This window comes from Pan troglodytes, chromosome 3 (genome assembly GCF_028858775.2).
Source record: "Pan troglodytes isolate AG18354 chromosome 3, NHGRI_mPanTro3-v2.0_pri, whole genome shotgun sequence".
Taxonomy (NCBI): Eukaryota; Metazoa; Chordata; class Mammalia; order Primates; family Hominidae; genus Pan; species Pan troglodytes.
In genome coordinates, this window is record NC_072401.2 from 734,567 (window position 1) to 755,027 (window position 20,461).

Sequence of the window (20,461 nt, forward strand, 5' to 3'; positions counted from 1 at the left end):
TAACATAGCAATTAATTTAATAAAGGAACTCACCAATTTTAAATTGCAATAAATTTACCAAACATTTTCACTATTTATGGAGAGCTTTACAGTAAGAAAGTATCAACAAAAGCAGGCACATCCGTGTACAAAGTGTTGCTGTTGGGTGTTCTCACTTCTTCTTTCTGAATTACCAGCTGCTCTGCGTCTCTGTCTGCTCTTCCTCCGTGGGAAGTCGCCGTCCTGGGGCGCTCGCTCTGTCCCCCTCGCCTCGGACCACCAGGCAGAGCAGCCCCAGGGTTTGGACTTGCCAAGAAAAGTGCAGTCGGGCTAGCCAAGCCCAAACATTTATTGTAAACTTGAAAATGGAATCCAGATATGAACGACACAAATAAGAAGAGAAACCTCCCAGATACAGAAATGGTCACATCAGGGGCCCCCTCCTGTGGTCACGGAGCCCGCAGAGGGGGCCAGGCCGGAGGCTGCAAAGCCACGTGGAAGAGGCGGCGCCCCTGAGGCCTGGCCCTGGACCCCGCCCCGCTGCCCGTCCTCCCTTGCCGCGGGGGTCCTGAGCGGGGCGGGGTGGGTGGAACGCAAGCGCGGTCCGCGGGATGGGGGTCCGGCCCGCGGGCTCAGCAGGCCCGATGGGTCTCCCAGGGCCGCGGCGTCTCGCAGGGCGGCCGGCAGCAGTAGGGGTAGGAGGCGTTGAGGTCGGGGTCCGAGGGCGCGTACCCCGGCAGCTCCACCGACGGGTGCCCCCCGCAGCGCACCTCCGCGCCCGCCTCGTCCAGCGCGTGGAGGACGCCTACGTTGATGTAGGAGACCGCGTGGTGCGCCGCGAAGCTCGCGCAGTCCCCGGGGGCGGCCAGGTCCGACTCCTCCGGGGACAGGATGGAGGCCTCGCTCGGCCGCTGCTGCAGCCGCCGCCCCCGCCGGCCCCGCCGGCCCCGGCGCGCCCGAGAGGCGGGCGGCTGCGCGCGGAGCCCGGAGCCGCCGCGGGGCCGCGCCAGGGCCCGGCCTCCCCTCCGCCTGCCGCGCCGACCGCGCCGGGCCTGCGACGACTTGTAGTTCTTGACGAGCAGGAGGCTGAGCAGGCCCAGCAGGCACTCAAGCGAGTTGAAGACGGTGGAGAGCACCAGGCCGCGCTGGTAGTCCTTCAGCTGGCGGCACTTGGCGGACGTGGCGCTGTCCAGGGTGCTGCGAGCGCGCGGGGCGCCGGGGGCCGAGCCCGGCGCCGAGCCGGGGGTTGAACCCGGGGCCGAGCCGGGGCTCGAACCTGGCGCCCGCGGGGGCAGGCAGTAGTGCGAGTACTTGCGCTCCACCAGGGACACGGTGTCGCCGTCGATCACGGCGCCCGCGAATGCGCTGAGGACCCCGAGCATGAAGACCAGGACGCCAAGCAGAAGCAGGTTCTGGCTGCTCACCGGCCCCGGGGCCCCGGCCGCGGCCCCCGACTCGCCCGGCGCGGCCTCGGGAGCGCCTGCCGGCGCCGCGGGGACCCCCAAACCCGGGCCCGGTTCCGACCCCGCGAGGGGCGCGTCCCGGGGTCCGCAGCAGAGCAGGGCGGCGCCGAGCAGCGAGAGGCCGGCGGCCAGCAGCAGCCCGGAGTAGAAGGCGCCGGCGGCGGCCCCCAGGCGGAACGGCTCCCCGCGCAGCTCCGAGCCCAACGAGAAGCACTTGAGGCCGACGGCGGCGGCGCTGAGCGCGCAGGCGAGCAGGAGGCAGGAGGAGAGCGCGGCGCAGGCCCCGCGGACGCTCCACTTCATCCTCCGCGCCCGAGCCGGCCCGCACCCCGCGCGCCCGCCGCCGCCCGCCGCCGCCCCCGCCGCCTGCGCCTCCTCCCGGCGCCGCGCGGCCGGACCGCCGGCCTCCTCCTCATCCTCCCGCGTCCTCCCGGGCCCGCGCCGCCGCCGCCGGAGCCCGCATCCTCCGCCTCCCGCCGCCGCCGCCGCCGCGACCCCGCGCCGGGAACCGATGCGGCGCAGAGACCGCAGGGCGCGCGCCCCCTCCCCAGCCCGCGGGGCCCCTCCCAGGACGCTCGTTCCCCCCCAACCCCCCACCCCGCCCGCGGCCCCGCGCGCCTCGCCCTGGCGCCGCCCTTCCCCGCCCCCGGCAGCCCCCGCCACCCCCGGGACGCCCCTCCGCCTCCTCCTCCCGGAGCGGGGGGCACCTGGCCGCGTCTCTCCGCCTTCCCTCCCTATCCGCGCCCCTATCCGGCGCGGGCCGCTGCGGAAACGCAGCTCTCCACCCCCAGCTGGCTCTCCCGGACCCCCTGGGCCCCACCCCCAGCGCTCCCCACCGCTCGGCGCCCCTGCGTCTGCGCTCCCCTCTCTCCCCTCTCTATCCACTGGGTCTGGGCCGCACTTCCCGCCCACCCGCCTGCCAGCGGCCGGGAAGCCTGTGGAAGTTATGGGGATGCAGGGAGAGGGGGAGAGGGGAGCTTGTGTGCTAGGGGTGAGTGGGTATGGGGGAGAGCCTGGGTAAGGAGAAGGGGAAAGGGGGAGCCTGGGAGAGGAGTGAGGAAAGGAGGAGAGCCCGGGTGCTGGGGTGGGGGGGAAAGGAGCCCGGGGAGGGAGGGGGAGGGGCCGAGTGCTGGGGGGGGTGGGAAGGAGCCCGGGGAGGGAGGGGGAGGGGCCGGGAGCTGGGGGTAAGGGAGGAGTGAGCCTGGGTGCTGTGGGGGGAGGGGGTTGTTCAAGGGATGGGGACGATCAGGGTCTCTGGGAAGTGCTGACGTGTGCGCGTGTGCGGTGTGTTGCTTGTGGGTGCGTGTGTGGTGTGTGCATGTGTGTGCGCGCGCGTGTGTGCGGGGTGTGCCGTGAGCGTGTGCCCGCGGTTCGGGGGATGAGTAGGGGCGCTGACTTTTAGGACCAGCCATTTGAGCCAAGCTGGAGGCGACGTCTTAGAACCTAGGATGAGTCTCGTTTGGTTTTAGTCTGCAAAGCTCGTCTGCATCAGACAGGAATTTTCCCCAGACGCGGGTGCACGTGAATTAATTCATCAGAAGGCGGTTCACGGCCTGAGTGAGGGGGACGAGGGCGGCGAATTCCTCCGCCTCATTCCTACCCTGACGATTCGAGGTGGGTGAGAGGAAGGCGTGGGGCGGCTGGGTGTGTGGGGTGGGGGAAGGTCACCTCTTCGGCCTCTCTGGGCCCTCCAGCCTCTTCCTGAGAGGAGCTCGCCTCGGCCCCTTGGTTGGGGGGATGGGAGCGTCTCCGGAAGGCCCTCGGCCGAGCAGCTGGGCCTGCACCCCTGGTCCCTTCCAGTTCGTTTCTGCTGCGGCGGCAGGAGGCTGGGGAGCCGATGACTCACCCTGCCGGCTAATTGCAGCGTTAAATAACTTTGCGCCGGATTCGGTGGCTGCAGCAGGGAACGCGCTCCGGGCGCCGGGGGAGGTGGAGGGACGCCCTGAGAACGCACCTCCGTCCCTGTCACCAGCCTTAGCAAGTTCTGGCCTGTGGAGCCGTCACCCAGAGCGCACAGCTTCATGCCCTTGAAGGGCGCAGTGTGTCCCGTGGTGCCCGGTGGGCCCGGACAGAGACCCCAGAGGCTCTGTCTGAAGGAAGCTGCACCCACAGACTCCATCCAGGCAGCGCGGGCGCGGGCCCGTCGCCCACCTTTCTCGGAAGCCATCTGCCCATGTGAATCTATGTGAAGGCCCTTCATGCGCTCCTGGACATCTGCGTGGGATTTACTTCAACTGCTATCGCTGCGAGGAGGACGAGCATGTTTCACTGTATTTTTAGCAGAGAGTGCAGATTTTAGAACCTCGCGAACGGTCCTGTATCTCCTGCACGATGACTCTCCAGAACAGGAATAGTGACCCTTCCTTTGCATTTATGGTGCATAGGTTTTCAAAGGACAGTGTGTAAATCAGCTTGTGTAATAATTGTGGCACCCACGCGCGCAAGCAGACTTACCATGAGCTGACTTCCACTGATTATTTCAGTTTCCAGGGAAACGAGGTTTGCAGCCCCCTCCAGTGAGGGCGGAGCGGCCTCTCCATTCCCAATGCAGCAAGGCTGCTGCAGCCACGATGATTAGGCTTTGGAGGAGGAAGTGAACGGATGGGGCCTCATCCTCCTCCCTCCCTAAAGGGTGAGGGTGGAAGGATGGGGCTGTGCCCTCTTAGGGCAGGGAAAAACAGCTTGGAGGGGTTTCTGCCATCAGAGATCCCATAGGAGGCAGGTCAGTCCTGCAGAATTTCTCCCCAGTCTGGCCTCCAGCCTCCCTGGCCCCTTTCTAGAGGCCTCCATCCCACTGGCGGCTTGCTCCTGCCACCGGGCCTTTGCACAGTCACCTCTTGCAGCCTGGGGTGTGTCGCCTCTCCACGTCCTCACCGGCGTCTGCCTTTGCATTTCCCAGATGCTCGCTTCACCCCACTGAGGAGTAACTCAGTTTTGTGGGATCCCACTGCCCTCCAGGTGCCGCTCCGAGTGCTCTACACAGATTTTCATTCAGTCCTTGCGGCACACGAAGGTAGGCGGCCCCACTGCCCTCACAGAGGCTTCCCATGCAGGAGCCAGTGACTGGCGGAGCGCCGCTCACACTCAGGCTCCGCGAACTGCCTCCCTGCCCTCCCCTGCCCCGGACAGACGGTCCTCCATAAGAGGCAGGATTTCCCTGTGGTCCAAAGGTGTGTGTCCCTGCCACATTGGGAGTTCAGCTCACTGCGGTCCTGTCCAGCTTGCCCCCGTCTCCCATCCCCATCAGGATCTGGCTTTGCCCCAGCTATGTGGAATGAGTGCATGAACAAATGAATGGGTGGGTTGCTCCATCTTGTGACAGGACAGCAAAGTCAGCTGGTTCTGCTCCTACGGCGCTCAGGGTCAGGTGAGGCAGGCCGGCCCGCAGGCAGACAGGCCCTCATCTCTGTATTGGGGGTGGGGAAGGGGCTCTGGCAGGGCGCATGCCCCAGCAGCAGGAACGTCAAGAGCAGAGGCCCTGGAGGAGACAGCCCGGAGCTGGCGCACAGTAAAGTCTTCAGATAGGAGGGGCAGAGTGAGGGTGCCACTGTCGGGCAGCAGGTGCCCACCCAGAAGGGTCTTTGAGCCTTGCGGGGAAGTTCAGACTTTACCCTGAGGATAAGGGAGGTCCTGGACCCGCAGGAGGGTGCCCTGGTGTGTCTAGAAGGAGCCCTGCCACTGGGGAGCTGGTGGGGCTTCCGCCCTCACGGTGCAATCACAGGGTTGCCTGCTTATCTCCCCCGCCCTTTTCCCATCACTTCCTGAGACTCTGCAGATGGTCAGCAGTGTTCCTGAGTGGATGACATTGGGTTGGCGGAGAGAGGGGAGGGCAGTCTGTGGTCCCAGTCATGTAGAGCTTCCTTGTACAGTCTGTGGTCCCAGTCATGTAGAGCTTCCTTGTACAGTCTGTTGAGCTCACATACCCTCAATGGCCCTTCACTCACAGGGATGGCCTCTGCACTTGAGCTGGTTTCTGACACCTAAAAACAGAAGTGGAAAAGGGAGCAGACGCAGCCACATTTTGAAAGCTGATTCGGTTGCTTTCTGGCAGAATCCCTGCCCCCAAGCACCTGCCAGGCCCACCCATGAAGCCTCTTCCCACGCCTTAACTCCGCCCCATGAGGGGACCTCAAGCAGCTGCAGTCTAGTCAGGTGATTTGCAGAGCTCAGTGCTCAGGGAGGGGCACCCACCTCAGAAAAAAGCGCCGTGCTCATGAGAAATGACTTCTACAGGTTGTTGGGGAAAGAGGAGTTATTTTAAAGATCACAGAGCCCGTGATGTGCCAGGCGCACCCACACAGGGCATATAGTCCCCGCAGCTGCCTCTGTGCTGGGGCCATGTCACCGTCCTGTCCTAAAGACAAGCAATGTGAAGCCCAGAGATGGTATCTTAAAACAATCGTGTGGTTTTTTTCTGATTACAACAGCAATTGTGTTAATCCAACAATATTTTTCCTATCAACTGTAAACTTTATTTTAATATTTACATATTTATTAGCATTTAAAATTCAATCTCCTAGAATATTGACTTCAATTAGTTTGGCTGATTCTAATTTTTTTTTTCTAATTTGTTTATCACTTAACTTTTTAAGTACTTTTTTTTTTAGACGGAGTCTTGCTCTGTCACCCAGGCTGGAGTGCAGTGGTGCAATCTCAGCTCACTGCAACCTCTGCCTCCTGGGCTCAAGCGATTCTCCTGCTTCAACCTCCCGAGTAGCTGGGACTACAGGCTCACACCACCATGCCCAGCTAATTTTTATATTTTTAGTAGAGACAGGGTTTCACCATGTTGTCCAGGCTAGTCTCGAACTCCTGACCTCAAGTGATCCCCCAACCTCGGCCTCCCAAAGTGCTGGAATTACAGGTGTGAGCCACCGTGCCTGGCCTGTTTTTAGTACTTTTATCCTTTATCTTTTTAACTACGTAAGTACTCAACATTTTAAATTATTAATCTTCACCGTGTTATTTCCAAGAACAATCACGATTGATCTTTCACTTACACAGCCACGGTGTGTGCCTCTCTGTGTAACTCTGCACAGCTGGTGATTTATTGAAAGAACTTACTCTCATAAAACCACAGCCAGCGAGTTCTCAGAGACACAATAATGCACCTTAATTATGAGTTTAAAAGCTCTTGTCTTGTGAAATGTAATCGATCCACAGAAAAATCATTAAGTATACATGTAATAGCTTAATGACTTATAAATGAAGATCTATATACTTCCCACTCGAAAAACGGAATATTGCAGGATTTGAGTACACAACCCGTACCTTTCCAACAACAGCCTCCCTCCCACCAGAGCTTCTGCTGAGTTCACTTGAAATCACTTCCTTGCATTTATTTATACTTTTATTACCTTGACACGCATCCCTAAACATATTCTAGTTTGATTTTGCCTGGTGTTTGAACTTTGTATTAATGGAATCATAGGACATAATTCTCATATCTCTGGCTTCTTTCATTCAACTTTGTGTCTGCGAAATGTATCCATGTTGCATGCAACGAGGGCTCATTCATCGCTGGTTACTGATTCACTGCATGAGTGTGACACAGTTTATTAACCATTTCACTGCTGATGAACATTTGATCATTTCTAGTTTGGGAATATTATTAATAATTTTTGAACCTTCTTATTTGTGTGCCCTGATGTACATGGACATGCATTTTAGGGGTGTATACTTAGGGAAATTGCCGGTTCATGAGTAACACCTATCTTCAGGTATTACTTTTTGTGCCCTTTTATGCTGAACTACAATTTACGTGCAATACCAATCATTCATATTAAGTGTACAACTCAGTGAGTTTAGACAACTGGACACCTTGTTGTGAGTCACCACCACCGAGATGATCCAGCACTGTCCCAACTCCCCCCAAGTTCTCCTGTGCAGGCACCCTCTCCCTCCATTCTGGGCACAGGCAACCATGACCTGCTATCTGTCACCGTAGCTTTAGTATAAAATTTCACATACATGGACTCAGGGAGCATAGAGTCTTTCCTGTCTGGCTTCTTTCCGCTGGCAAAATGCTTGGAGACTTTTCCACGTTGCTGCATGAATCAATGGATCATTTGTTTTCGTGGCTGAGCAGAATTCCACCAACATTTGTTTACTCATCCATGAAATGATGGACATTTGGTGTTTTTCCATTGAGATTGTTATGAATAATGCTGCTGTTGTCATTCAAGGACAAGTCTTCTGTGAACATCTGTTTTCACTTCTCTTGGGTACATCCTTAGAAGTGGTATTGCTGGACTGTATCAAAAGTTAATATTTAACTTTCAAGAAACTTACAAACTGTTTTCCAGAGTGGCTATATCATTTTGCATTCCCAGACCGAAGTGTGAAAGCTCCAGATGCCCCATGCCCTCACCAGCCCACGGTGTTGTCAGCCTTAATAGTGCTGACCATTCTGGTGGGTTTGCAGTGTATCTCATTGTGTTTTAATTTGCATTACCTTGACAACTAATGGCGTTGAGACTTTCATATATCTTTAGTAAAGAGTCCTTCCAAATCCTCTGCCAATTTTTTAAAAATTGGGTTGTCTTCTTGTAATTGAGTTGTAAGAATTCTTTATACGTTCTAAACGTAAGTTATTTATTGGATAAATGTTTCGCAAGTATTTTCTCCCAGTCTTTGACCTACTTTTTCATCTTCTTATCAACATCTTTTAAAAAGCAAAACTTTACATTTTGATGACATTCAATTATTACTTTTTTCTTTTGTGGTTTTTGTGTACTATTTAGGAAATAATTGTCTGAACCAACATTACAAATATTTTCTTGTCTTTCAGAAGTTTTGTGGTTTTAGCTCCTAAGTGTACATCTGTGATCCATTTTGAATTAATTTTTGTATATGGTATGATGTAATGGTCAATGTTTTTATTTTTGCATATGGATATACAGTTGTTCCAGTACCATTTCTTGAAAATAATCACCAGTACCATTAAATTACCTTGGTACTTTTATTGAAAATCAATTGACTGGAAAATGTGGATTGATCTCTAGGCTCTCAGTTCTGACCCATTGACTTATATGTCTGTTCTTTTTTTTTTTTTTTTTTTTTTTTTTGAGATGGAGTCTCACTCTGTTGCCCAGGCTGGAGTGCAGTGGTGCTGTCTGGGCTCACTGCAACCTCTGCCTCCTGGGTTCAAGCGATTCTCCTACCCCAGCCTCCTGAGTAGCTGGGATTACAGGCGCGTGCCACCACACCCAGCTAATTTTTGTATTTTTAGTAGAGACGGAGTTTCACCATGTTGGTTAGGCTGGTCTTGAACTCCTGACCTCGTGATTCACCTGCCTCGGCCTCCCAAAGTGCTGGGATTACAGGCGTGAGCCACCATGCCCGGCCATGTCTGTTCTTATGCTAACATCACAGTATCTGGATTATTGTAGCTCCATAATGAATGCTGGAATCAGGTAATGTGAGTCCTCCAACATTTTTACTCTTTTTCAAAATAATTTGGCTATTTTAGGTCCTTTGCATGTCCATACAGATTTTAGACTCAGCTTGTCAGTTTCTACCCCAAAATGTCTGATTGAGATTGTATTGAACCTATATCTTAATTTGGGGATAATTAGTATGTTACCAATATTGAATCTTCTAACCTACATTTACTTAGTCTTCATTAATTTATCTCATCAATATTTTGTAGTTTTCAGTGCACAGGCTTTGCACACATTTTGTTAAATTTCCCTATAAGGATTTCATATTTTTATATTTTTCAATTCGTAAATGTTAATTTAAAGGAATAAGACACCCTCGTTTTTTTTCTTTCTTTTTTTCTGGTTTTTTGTTTTGTTTTGTTTTGTTTTTATAGAGACAAGGTCCCACTATTTTGCCCAGGCTGGTCTCGAACTCCTGGGCTCAAGCAGTCCTCCCACCTCAGCCTCTCAAAGTGCTGGGATTACAGGCAGGAGCCACCACACCTGGCCAGATACCCTCATTAGATTTTTGTGTCTATTCTGATTTCTTTAAAGTAACATTTACTTTAATAAATGTTACTATATAAACATAGAGCATTAATATAAAATTGTTTGTTACTAGTACATATAAATACAATTAACTTTTTAGATTGCCCTCTTACCCTGTGACCTTGTTAAATTCACTAATTCTAGCAGCCGCTTTTGTGTATTTGGTAAGATTTTCTACATAGACAATCATGCCACAGGTAAATAGAACCCATTTTACTGCTTCCTTTCCAAGCTGCATGCTTGTTTTTTTTTTTTTTCTTGCTTTATTGCATTGGCTAGGTCCTCATGCATAATAGTGAATAGAAGTAATGAGAGTAAACACCCTTGCCTTGTTTCTTGTCTTAGTGGGAAACCATTTGGTCTTTCACCCTTAAGTATAATGTAAGCTGTAGTTTTTTTGTAGATGCCTTGTATCAGGTTGAAATCTATTTCTGTTTTGAGTGTTTTTATCATGAACCATTGATGAATCTTGTCAAATGCTTTTTTCCTCGTCTTTTGAGATTATCATATGGTTTTTCTTTTTCAGCCTGTTAATATGATGAATTACACTGATTCAGTTTCAAATGTCCAACCAAGCTTGCACTCCAGAGATGAAGCCCACTTGATCACATGGATTATTCTTTTAATATATGATGGATACGACTTGGCTGTTCTTTTGTTGAGGATTTTTGTGTTTATGTTAATGAGGATATTATTTGTAGTTTTCTTTTCTTGTAATGTTTTTGTCTTTGTTCAGTGTCAGAGTAATGCCGACTTCATAAAGTGAGCTGGGAAGTACTCCCTCATTTTCTCTTTTCTGTGAAAGAATTGTATAGAATTGATGTTATTTCTTCCTTAAGTGTTGAGTAGAATTCACTTGCAAAGCCATCTGAGGTTGACATCTTCTTTGGGAATGACTTTAGCTATAAATACAATTTATTTAACAGATATAGGGCTATTAAGGTTATTTAATTTTTTTCTTGAATGAGCTTTAGTGTCCTGTGTTTTTCAAGGAATTTTTCCCTTTTATTTAAGTTTTTAGATTTGTTGGCATAAAGTTATCCCAATATTTCCTTAGAAGTTGTGACTTTTACTGCATATAAAACATACCTCAATAAAGCTAATATATATATATATATATATATATATGAATCATTTCTGGCCAGGTACAGTGGCTCATGCCTGTAATCCCAGCACTTTGGGAGGCACAGGCAGGTGGATCACCTGAGATCAGGTGTTCCAGACCAGCCTGGCCAACATGGGAAACCTGTCTCTACTAAAAATACAAAAATTAGCCAGGTGTGGTGGCGTGCGCCTGTAATCCCAGCTACTTAGGAGGCTGAGACAGAAGAATCACTTGAATCCGGGAGGTGGAGTTTGCAGTGAGCTGAGATTGCACCACTGCACTCCAGCCTGGGCAACAGACTGAGACTCCATCTCAAAAAAAAAAAAAAATCCCTTTTTATCTAAAGGATCTGTAGTGAAGTCCCCTCTTTCATTTCTGATATTGGTAATTTGTGGGGTTTTTTTGTTTTTGTTTTTGTTTTTGAGATGGAATCTCGCTCTGTCACCCAGGCTGGAGTGCAATGGTGCAATCTCAGCTCACTGCAACCTCTGCCTCCCAGGTTCAAGTGATTCTCCTGCCTCAGCCTCCCAAGCAGCTGGGACTACAGGTGCCCACCACCATGCCCGGCTAATTTTTGTATTTTTAGTAGAGAGAGGGTTTCACCATGTTGGCCAGGATGGTCTTGATCTCTTGACCTTGTGATCCGCCTGCCTCAACCTCCCAAAGTGTTGGGATTACAGGCGTGAGCCACAGGGCCCGGCCTCGTGTGTTCTCTTTTTTCTTAATTTGGTTAGAGATTTATCAGTGTTATTGATCATCTCAAAAAACTAGTTTTTGGTTTCATCATTATCTTCATATTTTGTTTTCTATTCATTGATTTCTGTACTTTTGCTTATTATTTCCTTTTTCTGCTTACTTTGGCTTTCGTTGCCTTTCTTTCTCTAGTTCTCATTTGAGACCTTTCTTTTTTTCTTATATAATTTTTAATGCTATAAATTTTGCTTTAAACATTTCCTTAATTATATTCCACAATTTTCCTTATGTTATGTTTTTATTATTATCCTGGTAAAAATATTTCCTAGTGATATTTGTGATTTCTTCTTTGACTCATTGGTGTTTAGAAGTGAGTTAACTTCTAGAGACATTTGGGGTCCTTTCTAGATTACTTGTTGTTGCAGATTCCTAATTTATGACTGTTGTGGTCTGGAAACACTCTGCAAGATATTGATCTTTTGAAATCTGTTGAGACAAGCACATGGCCTGTCCTGACGAATGTTTCACATACAGTTGGAGAGAGTGTGCGTTCTGAAGTTGTTGCTGATTATTTTCTCTAAGTGTCAATTCAGTTTAGTTCGTAGTGTCATTTGAATCTCCTGTATACCTTTTTCTTTTTGTCTACTTGTTGTATTACTGAGAACAGCATGTTAAAATTTCCAGCTATTATTGTAGATTTTCTATTTTTCCCTTTGGTTTTACTAGTTTTTGTTCATATATTTTGGCATTCTGTTATCAGATGTGTATCTGTTTGTAATTGTTGTCTCTTCCTATTGTATTGAGCAGGAACTATCATTTTTGTCTTATAATAGTCATTCTATTGAAGAATATTTTGTGTGCTATTAATACAGCTACTACAGGCCATGTGCAGTGTGGCTCGTGCCTGTAATCCCAGCACTTTGAGAAGCCAAGGCAGGAGGATTGCTTGAGGCCAGGAGTTTGAGACCAGCCTGGGCAACACAGTGAGACTCCCATCTCTAAAAAAAAAAAAACATGTTTAGGACATCAGCCAAGCATAATGACATATGCCTGTGGGTCCTACAGAGGAAGCCCAAGCAGGAGGCAGCTGAAGCAGGAGGATCTACATAGGAGGCTGAAGTGGATAGCTTGAATCTAAGAGTCGGAGGTTACAGTGAACTCTGATCACACCACTGCACTCCAGACTGAACAACAACAGAACAAGGCCCTGTCTTAAAACACACATGCAGAGCCAGGCACAGTGGCTCATGCCTGTAATCCCAGCACTTTGGGAGGCTGAGGTGGGCAGATCACAAGGTTAGGAGTTTGAGACCATCCTGGCTAACACGGTGAAACCCCGTCTCTACTAAAAATAGAAAAATTAGCCGGACGTGGTGGCGGGTGCTTGTAATCCGAGCTACTCAGGAGGCTGAGGCAAGAGAATGGCGTGAACCCGGGAGGTGGAGCTTGCAGTGAGCTGAGATCATGCCATTGCACTCCAGCTGGGCGACAGAGCAAGACTCTGTCTAAAAAAAAAAACCAAACAGCACATGCACACTCACACGCACACTCAGCTATGATGGCTTTCTTATGCTAGCTGTTTGCGTGGTAAATTATTTTCCATCCTTAAATTTTAATTTCCACCTCTTTCTGTCTCTTGAAGACAACATAAGGTTGGTTCTTGCTTTCTTAAGTCAGTCTGACCATTTGTGCCTTTTGCTTGGGATACTTCATTTATGTTTGATGCAATTATTTAAATGGTTATAGTTACATGATATTCTCCATCTGTCTCATATGTGTTCTGTTCCTCAGTTTATTCTTTCTTGCCTTCTTATTCATTCATTAATGTTATATTTTCTTTGGACATATTTTTCTTCATTCATTGGTGGAAGTAAATTTCCATATCATTATTTTATCCAGTAAGGCCAAGCTCCACTGTGTTCAAATTTACATTCCCACCTAGGTCCCTTTCTCAGTTACCTTTTTCAATCTTTTAACTTTTGTTTTTTTTTTTTTTAATTTTATGTTTCTCTATAGTTTTATGGTTATATCCATTCTATCTCCTTCTATATATTCTTATTTTATAAGTGGTGGGCAACAAGCATGCCCACAGACATGACGCGAAGCAGAAAGCTGACCGTGAGAGTGACGAGAGGAGGCCTATCCCTGCTGCCTTGCCCTGGAGCTGCTCCTCTGGTAGCTTGAATCCATTTCTTTCACATCCAGTCTTCATTCCCTCAGCAACCCAACAGGAGCCACTCAAGACCCATGAGCCAGATGGACGACCATCGTTATTCTGGGGCAGGCAGCAGCTTCCAAGAAGATGGCCTTGCAATTCCAGGTCACGACTGCGTGCTGCCTTCGGAGGAACGACTCACCACAAATCCAGATTCTGCTGTGCGTGGCCGTCAAATGTGAGGCCATCTGGGGACGTGTCACGGGGACTGGGGTGGACATAAGTCACCTTTCTAGCTACCTGTTGGATAACCTTTCTATATTTGATGAAAAGTAGTACCTGACTTCCGGACCTGGAGTTTGAAGCTCAGTTTCCAGCTGCCCTGAAACATGCTTGGGAGACTGACTTGGAAGACAGAACGGCAAGGAAGCGGCGTCTCAGCGTCACTTCCCGCGGGGAGGGGCAGCGTTTGGCGTCCTCTGAGGCTGACTTCTCAGCAGAGGATCCCTGTGCCTGAGGCCGCGGTGCCCAGAGGTGCCAGGCGGGGCGGGGGATATGGTAACTGGGAAACATAGCCCCGAGCCCAGTTACTGCCCCTCTTAGCTAGGTAGCGAGGATTCAGTAGTTTGCAGGACTATGCCTGACACTGTGCCCGGGCGTGGTCTGGGCAGTCTCTTCACATCATCCGCTAAGGCATCTGGGCTTTTTCCTGTCTGTCAGCGGATGACTCCTTCCTCCGTCGTCCCTCCACGCGTGCGGCCATCTTTTCAGCAAAGGCATCTGGGCTTTTTCCCGTCGGTCAGCGGGTGAGTCCTTCCTCCGTCGTCCCTCCACGCGTGCGGCCATCTTTTCAGCAAAGGCATCTGGGCTTTTTCCCGTCGGTCAGCGGGTGACTCCTTCCTCCGTCGTCCCTCCACGCGTGCGGCCATCTTTTCAGCAAAGGCATCTGGGCTTTTTCCTGTCGGTCAGCGGATGACTCCTTCCTCCGTCGTCCCTCCACGCGTGCGGCCATCTTTTCAGCAAAGGCATCTGGGCTTTTTCCTGTCGGTCAGCGGGTGACTCCTTCCTCCGTCGTCCCTCCACGCGTGCGGCCATCTTTTCAGCAAAGGCATCTGGGCTTTTTCCTGTCGGTCAGCGGGTGACTCCTTCCTCCGTCGTCCCTCCACGCGTGCGGCCATCTTTTCAGCAAAGGCATCTGGGCTTTTTCCCGTCGGTCAGCGGGTGACTCCTTCCTCCGTCGTCCCTCCATGCGTGCGGCCATCTTTTCAGGAAAGGCATCTGGGCTTTTTCCTGTTGGTCAGCGGGTGACTCCTTCCTTCGTCGTCCCACCATGCGTGCGGCCATCTTTTGTTGCGTGCCTACTCTGTCGATGTCAGGCTGGGGACACACAGGACCGACCGAGCATGGTGAGATCTAGAATTTATGCCTCATTCAGTTAATGTTCTTTAGATATTTGTTCAACATTTATTTGGTAAGAAGTGGGTAAAAGTTTCCACTGATAAAGACCTTACACTTTCTCAGTAACCTATGTACCAGCTGTCCTTTCGCTCACATCTTTGAGCTTTTCTCCCTGTATTAGTCAGGGTTCTCTAGAGGGACACAGCTCATAGGATAAATGTATATGAAGGGGAGTTTATTAGGAGACTTGACTCACACGATCACAGGTGAAGTCCCACAATAGGCCGAATGCAAGCTGAGGAGCCAGGAAGCCAGTCCAAGTCCCCAAACCTCAAATGTAGGGAAGCTGACAACACAGCCGTGTCTGTGGCCAAAGGCCCAGGAGCCCCAGGCAAACCACTGGTGTAAGTCCAAGAGTCCCAGAGCTGAAGAGCTTGGAGTCTGATGTTTGAGGGCAGGAAGCATCCAGCACGGGAGAAAGATGGAGGCTGAGGCCATAAGACTCAGCCGGTCCAGTCCTTACACGTTCCCCTGCCTGCTTTTATTCTGGCCGTGCTGGCAGCTGATTAGACGGTGCCCACCAGGATTGAGGGTGAGTCTGCCTTTCCCAGCCCACTGACTCAAATGTTAATCTCCGTTGGCAACATCCTCACAGACACACCCAGGATCAATATTTTGCATCCTTCAATCCAATCAAGTTGACACTCAATATTAACCATCACACTCCCCAGCTCAAAAAAGCAGAGAAAGAACACAACTCAACTTTCTCAGGAGTGTTTGTGAGCAGAACTTGCTTAGGATTGCAGGGGTACGGTGGTTTCTAGGTCCACAGCACCTCCGGAGAAATTTCCATTATCTTTCCTCCTGCCACGCCTCCCTTCCAGCCTCAGGAAGACGGGCCTCCCACCTCTCAACCCCACTGTTCAGTCTTCCCAGCTCCTCCTTTCTGGATTTCCCTCAGGTCTCCTCCCATCCCCTCCGTAATGCAGGGCAGCTCAGCTCTGTCCTCCCAGCTCCTGTCTTCAAGCTTGAGCAGCTCCCTCCAGCATCTCCAGGTCATCAGACACCACCTTAGAAAGTTGTGGGGATATTTTTTAAACGGATTTTTCTTTTGTGAGTTCAAGTTTAAGGGAGTCGGATTACTCGCTAGTTTTTCTATTTCTGCGTAACAAATTATCACCATTTTAGTAACTTAAAACAACACAAAGGCATTTTCTCCACTTTCTTTTTTTTCTTTTTTCTTTTTTTTTGTTTGAGACGGCGTCTCGCTCTGTCACCAGGCTGGAGTGCAGTGGCACCATCTCGGCTCACTGCAACCTCCACCTCCCAGGTTCAAGTGATTCTCCTGCCTCAGCCTCCCGAGTAGCTGGGATTACAGGCACCCACCACCATGCCCAGCTAATTTTTGTATTTCTGGTGGAGACAGGGTTTCACCATGTTGGCTAGGCTGGTGTCAAACTCCTGACCTCAGGTGATCCACCTGTCTCGGCCTCCCAGAGTGCTGGGATTCCAGGCATGAGCCACCATGCCCGGCCCTCTCTCCACTTTCTATGGGGTCATTTGGGTCCTCTGCCCCTTGCACCTCCAGGCCAAAATTAAGGCGTCGCCCAGAGCTGTGATCTCATCTGAGGCACAAGGGTCTCTTCCAGGGTTGTTCTGGTTGTTGATTTGTCAACGATCAGTTGTAGGGCCGAGGCCCTCACCCCTTCCAGAAGTCACCACCCTTCCCAGGTGGCCCACACGGGCCAGTCTGTGTCCTTCCTGCTCCTGCTTCTGCTCGCTCCTCTCAGGGCTCACCTGATGAGGTCAGGCCCACCAGAGGAGCCCAGGAGCCAGTGTGTGCTGGAGTCGGCGTGCATTGGCTCCCGGAGTGGAAAGCTGCACTGCCAGGAGCTTTGCTGTTAGATACAGACATTGCTGAAAAGTAAATGATACGCACTTACAATGAAATAAAGCTTACTTAAAACATAGGTAATAAATACTCGAAGCCATTACTTTCTAATTATTTTACTACATTTTACATCGCCTGCATTCCTGAGATCACTGACATCAGCTGTATCTGTAGGGGTAAAAGCTGTAATGGGCTACCACGGTCTCTTCCTAGCACCATGCTCAGTGACTTTGTGTGTGTGGCTCCAAGTTGGCCATGAGGGGGGCATTTACACCACAGAAATTGGCAAATGCTACAAATGCGGCTGGGTTGTTGCTTTATTGACTGTCTAGATTTAATGAAGTTATGGGAAAATATGAGTAATGTAGATTAAATTTAAACATGTGTTGTGACTGTAACCATTACATTGTGAATACTACCAAAAATCAGGGAAATGTTCTTCCAGTATTAGAAAGTGACTCAGGAGAGGCACTCATGTCATTGATGAAGTGACGTTCCAATGTCTTTGTGATTTCAGTTACCTTTTACTTATTAACATAAATGAAAGTATGAACCACGTTCAACTCAGAACTGCACCGTTCATTAATAATGTGAGGAAGCTCTCTGCTGGGTCAGATGATAATCAGGCATTTATACAAAGCCTGTTTTTGTGACACCATTATTGGTGATACAATTATAAAAACGGAGAGTGGCCCAGGTGCAGTGGCTCACGGCTGTAATCCCGGCACTTTGGGAGACTGAGGTGGGCAGATCACTGGAGGTCAGGAGTTTGAGAGCAGCCTGGCCAACAGGGCGAAACCCCGTCTCTACTAAAACTACAAAAATTAGTCAGGTGTGGTGGTATGCACCTGTAATCCCAGCTACTTGGGAGGCTGAGGCAGGAGAATTGCTTGAACCCCAGGGCCAGAGGTTGCAGTCAGCCAAGATCGTGCCACTGCACTCCAGCCTGGGTGACAGAGTGGGGCTCCGTCTCAAAACCAAACAAAAAACTGAGAGTGGATTTTGTAAGAAATAGCAAGTCACACTGGAGTGATAGGTACAAAACAAAAAACAGATAAGAATTTTAGCTTAAAATATATGTTTTTGTTTTTTTTTTTGAAACGGAGTCTCACTTTGTCGCCCAGGCTGGAGTGCAGTGGCGCGATCTTGGCTCACTGCAACTTCTGGCCCCGGGGTTCAAGCAATTCTCCTACCTCAGCCTCCCGAGTCGCTGGGACTACAGGCGCCTGCCACCATGCCCGGCTAATTTTTTGTATTTTTAGTAGAGATGGGGTTTCACTGTGTTAGCCAGGATGGTCTCGATCCCCTGACCTCGTGATCCGCCCGCCTCTGCCTCCCAAAGTGCTGGGATTACAGGCGTGAGCCACCATGCCCGGCCTGTTATTTCTAAAATTATATGAAGAAATTACTGATGGAAATTTTTATGTTAAACTCTCAAATAGTAGCATGTATTTTAATAACATAAAATTATTTTTCAAATTTTTATCCCTAACCCACCAAGAAAACAGAATAACTTATGTTTTTTAAGTGTGACGATGGTAAAAACAGACAGAGAAAAGAATCCTGGAGGTGGGGGGGTCAGCCCCCTGCCCGGCCAGCCGCCCCGTCCGGGAGGGAGGTGGGGGGGTCAGCCCCCCACCCGGCCAGCCGCCCCATCCGGGAGGGAGGTGGGGGGGTCAGCCCCCCGCCCGGCCAGCCACCCCGTCCGGGAGGTGAGGGGCGCCTCTGCCCGGCTGCCCCTGCTGGGAAGTGAGGAGCCCCTCTGCCCGGCCACCACCCTGTCTGGGAGGTGTGCCCAGAGGCTCATTGAGAACGGGCCATGATGACAGTGGCGGTTTTGTGGAATAGAAAGGGGGGAAAGGTGGGGAAAAGATTGAGAAATCGGATGGTTGCCGTGTCTGTGTAGAAAGAGGTAGACATGGGAGACTTTTCATTTTGTTCTGTACTAAGAAAAATTCTTCTGCCTTGGGATCCTGTTGATCTGTGACCTTGCCCCCAACCCTGTGCTCTCTGAAACATGTGCTGTGTCCACTCAGGGTTAAATGGATTAAGGGCGGTGCAAGATGTGCTTTGTTAAACAGATGCTTGAAGGCAGCATGCTCGTTAAGAGTCATCACCACTCCCTAATCTCAAGTACCCAGGCACACAAACACTGCGGAAGGCCGCAGGGTCCTCTGCCTAGGAAAGCCAGAGACCTTTGTTCACTTGTTTATCTGCTGACCTTCCCTCCACTATTGTCCTATGACCCTGCCAAATCCCCCTCTGCGAGAAACACCCAAGAATGATCAATTAAAAAAAAAAAGAAAAAAAAAAAAGAAAAGAATCCTGGTGCCCTTCACTCATGCACTTGCTTATTGACTTGTTACTGTCAGGCAGCCAGGGGTTGCTCTAGGCCTTGGGGTACAGCAGTTTGCAAAATGACGGGGCTCCTGCTCACTGGAGGAGCGTGGCGGGAGAGATGGAGATGAATCACATCTTCACAAAAATACCCAGTTACAAACTGTTAAGTCCAGCTGCTGAAACATACAGGAGCACATGGCAGGGGATGCTGTTTCATGGGGGCTGGGTGGCGTCCCCTTCGCACATGTGTCCCTAAGCCTCAGCCCTTGATTCTGTCCCTTCTGTCTACACTCACTCCCTTGGTGACCTCATCTAGTTTCTTTCTTTCTTTCCTTCTTTCTTTCTTCCTTCCTTCCTTCCTTTCCTCTTTCTTTCTTTCTTTCATTCTTTCAACATTTGAAGGTTATTTTTTTTTTCTTTAGCTTTTAAGTTCAAAGGTACCTGTGCAGGATGTGCAGGTTTGTTTCATGGGTAAATGTGTGCCATGGTGGCTTGCTACACAAACCATCCCATCCCCTAGGTAAGAAGCCCGGCATCCATTAGCTATTCCTCCTGATGCTCTCCCTCACCCTACCTGCCACCACCCTCCAACAGGCCCCAGTGTGTATTGTTGCCCCCCACCCCGTGTCCATGCATTTTCATCATTCAGCTCCCACTTGTAAGTGAGAAGACGTGGTGTTTGGTTTTCTGTTCCTACATTAGTTTGCTGAGGATAATGGCTTCCAACTCCATCCAGGTCCCTGCAAAAGGACATGATCTCATTCCTTTTGATGGCTGCATAGTATTCCATAGTATAAATGTACCACATTTTCTTTATCCAGTCTATCGTCAGTGGTCATTTAGGTTGATTTCATGTCTTTGCTATTGTGAATAGTGCTGCAATGAACATATGTGTGTATGTATCTTTATAATAGAATGATTTATATTCTTTCTTTTTTTTTTTGAGACGGAGTCTCACTCTGTCACCAGGCTGGAGTGCAGTGGCACGATCTCTGCTCACTGCAACCTCCACCTCCCGGGTTCAAGCAATTCTCCTGGCTTAGCCTCCTGAGTAGCAGGGACTACAGGTGCTTGCCACCGTGCCCAGCTAATTTTTGTATTTTTAGGAGAGACAGGGTTTCACCATGTTGTCCAGGATGGTCTTGATCTCTTGACCTTGTGATCCACCCACTTCAGCCTCTCGAAGTGCTGGGATTACAGGCGCGAGCCACCGCGCCCGGCCAGAGTGATTTATATTCTTTTGAGTATACACCCATTAATGGGGTTGCTGGGTCGAATGGTATTTCTGCCTCTAGGTCTTTGTGGAATTGCCACACTGTCTTCCACAATGGTTAAACTAATTTACACTCCCACCAACAGTGTAAAAGCATTCCTTTTTCTCCTCAATCTTGCCAGCATCTCTTGTTTTTTGACTTTTTAATAACAGTCAGACTGGTGTGAGATGGTATCTCACTGTGGTTTTGATTT

At 50.1% G+C, this 20,461-nt stretch overlaps 2 protein-coding genes across 17 annotated transcripts in view; one reads left to right on the forward strand and one right to left on the reverse strand.

Annotated features, from left to right (window-relative positions):
• On the reverse strand, positions 1-2,008 carry LOC129143822 (transmembrane protein 271). The gene has a single exon (XM_054683614.2). It carries the CDS (start codon positions 1,743-1,745, stop codon positions 612-614), a length of 1,134 nt encoding a protein of 377 aa, XP_054539589.1. The 5' UTR covers positions 1,746-2,008; the 3' UTR covers positions 1-611.
• Positions 2,009-2,621: 613 nt separating this feature from the next.
• Positions 2,622-20,461, forward strand: part of LOC461041 (rod cGMP-specific 3',5'-cyclic phosphodiesterase subunit beta) — a 104,499-nt gene continuing 86,659 nt past the window's right edge. For 5 of the 16 annotated variants that reach the window (XM_063809314.1, XM_063809306.1, XM_063809309.1 and 2 more), the window contains exons 1-2: positions 3,070-4,455; positions 13,278-14,771. The gene's annotated coding sequence lies outside the window, so the exon portion shown is untranslated. The other 11 variants (XM_063809313.1, XM_063809318.1, XM_063809315.1 and 8 more) reach the window with 8 other exon arrangements.